The sequence below is a fragment of the Nansenia antarctica genome (assembly GCF_963989245.1).
Source record: "Nansenia antarctica genome assembly, chromosome: 9".
NCBI classification, from domain to species: domain Eukaryota; kingdom Metazoa; phylum Chordata; class Actinopteri; order Argentiniformes; family Microstomatidae; genus Nansenia; species Nansenia antarctica.
This window is the reverse complement of record NC_137679.1, coordinates 16,621,041-16,629,330: the sequence shown is the minus strand read 5'-3', so window position 1 is coordinate 16,629,330 and position 8,290 is coordinate 16,621,041. Positions and strand designations below refer to the sequence as shown.

Here is an 8,290-nt window from a genome sequence, read left to right as displayed (position 1 = left end):
TGACGTGTGTCCTACTAAACTATCTCTGTCTCTGTGACGCTCTCTTGTTGGCACATACGCACACACACGCGCGCGCGCACACACACACACACACACACACACACACACACACACACACACACACACATACACACATACATGCCATCTGGCTATGCTTAAGTACTTTGACTTTGTGCTTTAGTCACAGATGCCTTGGTTTTTGGGCTGCAAGGGCTGGGAGACTCACATACACACACACGCGCACGCACACGCGCGCACACACACACACACTCACACACACACACACACACACACACACACGCGCACACACACACACACACACACACACGCACACACACACACACACACAGTTTTTGGCATGGTCACACCTTGTTGAAGAGCTGTGTCCCTTGGAGGTGAGTCTGTGATGGTTGTGTGAGGCAGCCTGACTGCAGTCATTGTTCTGGCTTGGAAAAGTCCAGCTCTTATAACCCTTAACTGCTACCCTCAGAGGGCAACATAAGGCAGAGAACACACATACCATGGGTAATCCATTACTACGGTACAATACTGCAGGGCCTTAGAAGTTGGCAGTTACGACATATTGCAAGGGCATCTGCCTATTTACTGTTAATCGCAAATCATATCTTAATGTAAATAATCTGACTCCAATTTATTGAATCAACACTACAGCAGCATGTGCAAAGAATTATTGAGTTTGAATGAATCAAAGGAGGCTTTAATAATACTGTACATTTTTACTTGGAAAATTATTACAAGGCAAATACATCATAGAAACGTGTTACATTCTACCCTTGAGGTAAATAAGAGAGAGAGAGAGAAAGAGAGAGGGAGAGAGAGAGAGAGAGGGAGAAAGAGAGAGGGAGAGAGAGAGAGGAGAGAGAGAGAGAGAGAGAGAGAGAGAGAGAGAGAGAGAGAGAGAGAGAGAGAGAGAGAGAGAGAGAGAGAGAGAGAGAGGGAGAGAGATGGTCACTCTTACAGTACTCACAGGCTCAGATGACCACACATTCAGGCCAAAGAGAGAAGAATCTGTTCTCTACCTACCTCTGTTGTATAGACCGTATTTAAATGAGGAGCTTATTTGCAAGGAGAACCAATGAGACCGAGTCCTAACCATGGTGTCCCTCTGACGCCACCACAGGGACACCTCCCAGAGGGCTTGTCAATCATCACACAGACACATCGGTCATTTGGCCCGTCGGGGGAAAAGGATCTCGAGGGAAGGGGAGCAGAATTGAACTGTAGGACTGGAGACTACATATCCCATGGCTATACACGTACGCAGGCTCCAGTATCGCTAGACAGATATCCCACAGTTGACACCGTTGTAGTTCCATTTTTTGGATCAACGTAGAGGTCATTCATTAAAAGTTCCATCCGATCATGGATGCGACTGTCGTACGGCTTCCTACAGCGAAGCCTATAAATCTATAGCAAGACCATCCCTTTAAGGGAGGAGTGAGGGATTGTAGGAACGCTAGACCCTCTGATGTGATTCATGTTCAGGTTCAAGCCTCATATCCTGTAGAGCTGTAGGGCCTGCTTCTGGCTGGACAACACATCATCGCTGTCAGCGATGCACACGCTCGCACTCACGCTCACACACACACACACACACACACACACACACACACACACACATCGTAACTGGCCTTAATGCATAGACCAGAGAGCTCTCTTTCTCTGCAGGTCGTCTTGACTATCTCCATTATCAGTTTCACCCCTGGCGAGGGGGGGTTGAGGGGACAGGAAGGTATGCTTTGAAGTCCCTCCCACCCCCATCCCTCACGCCCTCTCTCACACACAAGACACACACTCTTCCCCGGAGGACAGCTGTGTTGTTTTAGGTCTTGACAGCGGCCATGCCACCTGATGAATCATGGGAGATGTTAGTGAGCATGGAGAGAGGACCATTAGCACTGTGAACCCCTTGTATCTGCTCCTCCTTCTCTCGACACACACGCACACATGCACGCACGCACACACGGACGCACGCACACACACACACACACACACACACACACACACACACACCTTGTACAATTGATGCCCCAACCTGCTTAACACAGCCCTAATGCCTAAATATCTCAACACCACGATCTGACCTCTGACACACACACACACACACACACACAGACACACCGACCGCACCCAATCCATTAATGTGCATCCTGTTTTAAGGGTCATTACCGCGTTTAACACACCTCGAATACAAATCAGCCATGTCTGTGTGAACAGGGTGGGGGGCATGGGGCCGGTGTTGTATGACGGCCTGACATTGATCGGTGTTCGGTTCCTTAGCTAAACACTCCAGGTTGTCCGTGCTTTCGGTTGACGGATGACCTCCATAAGGACACGTTTAATGTCCCTTCCGCAGGTTTAGTGTCAGCAAAAAGTGTGTTTATGACAATGCCGCATGCTTGAATGTGTGTTCATGTGTTCCATCTCCCACTCTCTCTCTCTCTCTCAGGTGAGGCCGGACGAGCGAGTGGTCCGCACCGACCGGGGTCTCCTGATCCGCTCCCTGCACCCCGCCGACGCCGGCTTGTACGTGTGTGTGGCCCAGGAACACACCCACTTCACGCAGACCCTCCTCCGCCTCACGCTGCGTCTCATCGCCCACGGGCATCTGGACGGTCGCCCGAGACCCAGCGCGGACCCCGTCGCCACGGCGTCCGAGTCTCGCCAGCGCTACAAGGACTACCTGCGCGTCATGAGCTCTCCCGTCGGCTCGCTGGAGGAGTACTGCGACTCGCTGTGGTTGGAGAAGAGGCCGGCGAAGGGGAGGGGCCGAGGGGGGGGGAAATGGAAACACATGCAGGAAATGAAGAAGAGCCGGAACAGAAGACACCACGGAGAGAGGGAGGGAGGGCGGGAGGGAAAGAGGGAGCGGAGGGGGCGAGGCAGGAAGGAGAGGTCGGAGGGGGGGGCGGTGAGGCGATAGAGGAGGGGGGTGAGCGGGTGTTTGGGAGGGGGGAGGTGATTGGGTTTCTGCAGTATTAGGGCAGAAATGCCTAAATCAGCATCGATAATCACTCGGTCCGAACCAGGGGAGGCTGGCGGAGGTAGACATCGGAGGATGGGCTCATTGTAAATGCATGAGCGTGTGTTTGATACCATTCTTCATTCCATTCCATGAGCCTGTCCTACAATGTCTACCTCCGCCAGCACCCCTGATCCGAAGAGGGGAACATTATCGGGGTTAGAGTTGTCTGGAGGTAAGATAGGGGGAAGGGGATGTAGGACACCATCGGAACACGATGGACACAGGAACCCCCACAGTTCTACATGTCATGGCCATGGACCCTACTCACCCAACACTTCCCCCAGACTCAACCGTCTCAGAGAGCCACGGGCGTCACACACACACACACCTCCCCTGATCCTGTTGACAAACAGGGCCTCAGAGCCGATGACTGAGGCTCAATCGTTTAAAAAAGTGATTTTCTGTCATTTCTTCCTTTTACTTTCATGCCACCTTTTTAAAAGAAGCAGACAGGTGAAAGCCAGCCTGATAGGATCCCTGTCAGGCGTGTTCAGATCAGCGCTGGTCAACGGGCCACCTGACAGTGTACTGAGACGGAGTCCAGAGGGCAGTGTTGTGTGTTCTAATCAGAGATGCATTCATGTTGAATGACTGTAAATACTTCTAGAACGTGTACAGGAGAAACTGCATGCTCTAGCTAGGATCTATTTTACTGCCACAATGATAATCATACATTATGTTTAGGACGAGTAAAGTATCATATTTTTGTACAAAGGTTATGTTACCTTTTTCTTTTGTAGGTAGGTAGGTGTATTTGTGTCTTGTTTGGACGTTATTTAAATAAATCCGACAGGAGTTGTTTGAGCTCCCTAAAAAAACCTGGTGTCATAATTGATGTGGAAATGAAAGGGGGAGGAAAGAGAAGAAAGAAGGAGAGAGCGGTAGAGCAAAAAAAAGGAGGGAAGTTGGACGGATCGACAAACAGACTCTGCTCAGCTGGCCCTTCTCTGATAGGGCAGCAGAAGCAGCCGTGCACTCACACACACACACACACACACACACACACACACACACACACACACACACACACACACACTGCATGGGGATGTCAAGATGATTCAGTTCCAGCTGGTCTTTCATTCTGTGTGTGTGTGTGTGTGTGTGTGTGTGTGTGTGTGTGTGTGTGTGTGTGTGTGTGTGTGTGTGTGTGTGTCTGTGTGTCTGTGTGTCTGTGTGTCTGTGTTTCACTGTAAGAGTTTACGTAGCTTATGGGAGATAGATGAAATAAATCAAAATATATATAAATCTTTCTGTAATAACGTCACAGGAGATTTTTTAAGACGTGTCGTGATGTATGATGTGTCATACATGATGCAAACTCTGACATCTTGTCTGAAACATCATGTGTTACATAATAGTACAGATATTGCGATCTAGTTGTTATACCGGAGACAACTGTATCTCACCCCATGACTAGCCTTTATTTGAGTCATGAGATTTCTCAGTAACGATTGGTTTGAGTAGTGAAATCCATCAGATGTGGAAGGTTTGAGTCATCAGATTCCTCCGACATGGGAGAAATCTCGATGTTGGAAAACTGAACTTCTCCTTCTCATTCCATTGTGGTCCTTAGCATTTTCCCCTCACCCCTTGTCTCTAGTACATAACACAGCACCGGGGGAGGCTGGTGGAGGTAGAAGTCGGAGGAAGGGACTCATTGTAAATGCACGGAACGGAATGAGGAATCGTATCAAACGTGTGTTTGATACCGTTCCTCAATCCGTTCCGTGCATTACAATAAGCCTGTTCTCCGACTTCTACTTCCACCAGCCTCCACTGACTAGCAAGTCCCCCTTCTGGTGTACAGACTGGAAAATTGCGATTGTGGTGATGGCGCCACTAATCCATGCAACCGGCTAAGTGGAGCTTCCACTATAGCTTAATCCAGTTGGCTCGGTCTAAACCCTGAACACGTTGTATTGCTTCAAAAATCAGAACAGATGTGTGTTTCATTGCTGAACATGTTTCTCACACTGGCCCTATAGAAAATAAACATTTCTCTTCTCCTCTCTGCTGTCGTTTCTCTCTCTCTCTCTCTCTCTCTCTCTCTCTCTCTCTCTCTCTCTCTCTCTCTCTCTCTGTCCCATAACAAAGATGATGAATATTTCACGAAGTGCATTGAAGAGCTTTTCCATGTCTATTGTTTATTTATCATACAGCTGCACAGAACAAACGACCGTCTCTCTCAAAAAGGAAACAGTGAATAGAGGGCACAACAGGGACCGGATGAGATGAACATCAGAGATGTAGATTAGATTAGATGAGATTCAACTTTATTGTCATTGCAGAGTACAAGTACCAGACAACGAAAACGCAGTTTAGCATCTAGCCAGAAGTGCAAATAGTGATATAAAACATAATATAAAAAAACATGACAGTGATAGTGATAGGTACAGTATGGCAAGTAAGGTAGAGAGGATCATGATTAGATTTTTATCAGGTAACCTGAGAGAGAACCAGAGAACCCGAGAACAGCATTGTTATGATCATTAGAATGTTCTCACAAGGCTAACACCCGGTCTCATTATCTGCTGTCACAGGGCTGCCGCTACGTACACGCGCATCGCACGCTAAGTGCCAAAACAACCTAATGATGATCACCATAATCATAATGATTTAATTGTTTACATTTAAGATGAAGCACAACTACAATAGGCACAATTAGACCGTTATTAGGCCACAGTTAGTGCTAGCGCTATCCATTTAGTGCTACCCAAATGACCAGCAGTGGCCCCTGTGCTGTCAGTGTTACTGTCACTGTTTCAGAGGTATCGGAACAACGAGGAACAAAGAGTCCAGAAATCACTGCTGTCAAAGAACGTCCAACATGTCTCAGACACTCTTTCCGTACAGCTGTGTGGCTCCAGCCATACTGCCGCCCCTCCCCCCCTCCCCCCCGACCTATAGAACCACCCACGCGGTCCCCTCTCATTCAGATCCAAAACACTATCAGTCAATTAGTTCACTGAGGGCAAAAGAGGGATGGGAGAGAGAGAGAGAGAGAGAGAGAGAGAGAGAGAGAGAGAGAGAGAGAGAGAGAGAGAGAGAGAGAGAAGGGAGGTGTGTGTGTGTGTGTGCGTGTGTGTGTGTGTGTATGCATGTGTGGGGAGGGGGGGGCAGATGGGGGATAAATAGATGGTAGTGATTGGGGAGAGGAAACGGGGGAGTAGAGTACAGCGGGTGAGGGGAGGGAGTGGATGAGAGGGTGAGAGACAGAGAGAGAGGGAAAAAAGGGGAGGCACAGGAGAGGGTAGAGTGCACGGGCAGGGCACGGTCAGAGGGGTAGGGGGCTACAGAACCGGACAGGCAGAAAACAAGGGCAGTCTGGTTGATAGCCGCCCCCAACGTCCTGAATACCAGACAGAATACCAAGCCCAGTTCAACATCCTCCCACACACCACGGCACTTCTTAATGATTAGGATCAGGGCCGTTGCCAGGAGTAGGGGGGAGTAGGGGGGAGTCGGGGGCAGCGGGCTATTTCTGGGAAAAAACGGTTCAGTCGAGGTCCGAGACCGGTGGTCGTCCTCAGTGGCGCCCTTGCTCTCTCTCTTCCCCAGCACCTGTCTCTGCATCTCTCAAGGTTCTTCTCCTTCATGATGAAAAACACTGATATAATGTGTGTCTCTGCGTGTGTGTGTGTGTGTGTGTGTGTGTGTGTGTGTGTGTGCGCGCATGTGTGTGTGTGTGTGTGCGCGTGTGTGTATGTCTAATCCTTCATCACAGGGTTCCTCCCTCTGTGCAGACTCATCCCCATATCTACGTCAGCCGGTTGGTCAGGGTGTCACAACAACGCCGTGATACTATGCGTGACTAAAACATTGCAACGCTAACTTAACCTACATCTAGTCCATCAGCGCCTGCAGATTTAATAAGCTCCAGTGAGTCACGATGACTTGCCCAGACAGACACACGGACACAGGAGGGGGAGAGAGAGGAAAGAGAAAGTTAATTATTTGCTCCCAGCAGCTGTACGGAGTGTGTGTGTGATTTGATGTGATTGGTGTAATGAGTGAGAGTCTTGCTGTTACCCCCTGTCGAGGAGTGAGAGGAGAGAGAGGAGACTAGACCAAACACCAGTGGTCAATTCACTCAGTACGCTGCTTTGGATGTGTATTATGTTTTTTCGATTTGGTTAACACAGATGTAGCAGGGAGGCTGGTGGAGGTAGACATCGGAGCATAGGCTCATTTGTAATGCATGGAACGGAATGAGAAATGGTATCCAACCTGGGGCCTCATTTATAGAAAGTACTTTGGATCAAATTTGATCTTACCCGTGTCGTACGTAGAAAACCACGTCAACGTAGTGATTTATACAATTTCAACGTGAGTCAATTTGACCGTGGAAACGATCGTAGCTCTACGTCGGGTATTGACCTTGCTTACGCACATTACCTACTGGTTATGCGGAGTTATTACAGACATGTGAGCCGCACTGCCGACTGTAATTCATGCGAAGGCTCGTAATGCAATTAACGATGTTGTTATCAGCCGAGAAAATTTGTTTAATTCAAGATTTAAAGGGAACTGATGTTTATGATTGTATTTCAGTCTTCCTTTATATCCCTCCGGAGCTGTCTATCTCCCCTTCAACCTGCCTATAGTGCGTTCCACAACGGACCTTGCCTGGCCACGCGCTAAATTATACTGGATTTTCTCCGGTGTCTGGGAGTTCGCAAAGGGAGTTCGCAGCCATGTTTTCAATGTCACCTGATAAGAATAAGACCATTATATTATTACAGTTTAAGCAGCACTCGAGTTGAGGGGGGATGAGGAGGGATGGCATCCCCCCTGAAATAAAAACAGTCAAAATCATGCCCCTTCTAAAACTGCCATCCCCCCTTTCCATACCTTATGTCATTTTACCAATGAACGTGGTATTACTGCTATTTCAAGGTGCGAGTGGGCACGCACACATGCAATGACATTTTTACCAAGTCACTGACACTGAAGTCACTGACGCTGAGGGGATGCTAATTCAGCCGCTATAATTGAGCCGCTATCACAGGGCGTTAATACAAACCTCATTCACCTGCGTTCATTTTACCTGCGTTGGTATTTATAGAAGGAAGCACGTACGCAATTTTAAACAAGCGCAGCCCGTTTTATAAATAATGCTTATGTCTGTTTAGAAAAACGTGCTTACGTGAAAGTCAAAGATGACGTTCAAGTACTTTTTTTTATAAATGAGGCCCCTGGTGTTTGATACCATTCCTCATTCAACTCATGTGTTTGATACCATTC

General features: G+C 48.3%; 1 protein-coding gene across 1 annotated transcript in view; it reads left to right on the top strand.

The window, feature by feature from the left end:
• sema3d (sema domain, immunoglobulin domain (Ig), short basic domain, secreted, (semaphorin) 3D) overlaps positions 1-2,944 on the top strand; it is a gene marked incomplete at both ends in the record, with an annotated part of 34,873 nt that extends 31,929 nt beyond the window's left edge. The window contains one exon of the mRNA XM_080539558.1: positions 2,471-2,944. Within this exon, the coding sequence (XP_080395684.1) occupies positions 2,471-2,944 (474 nt within the window). The remainder of the gene's footprint in view (positions 1-2,470) is intronic.
• Between the last annotated feature and the right edge of the window lie 5,346 nt (positions 2,945-8,290).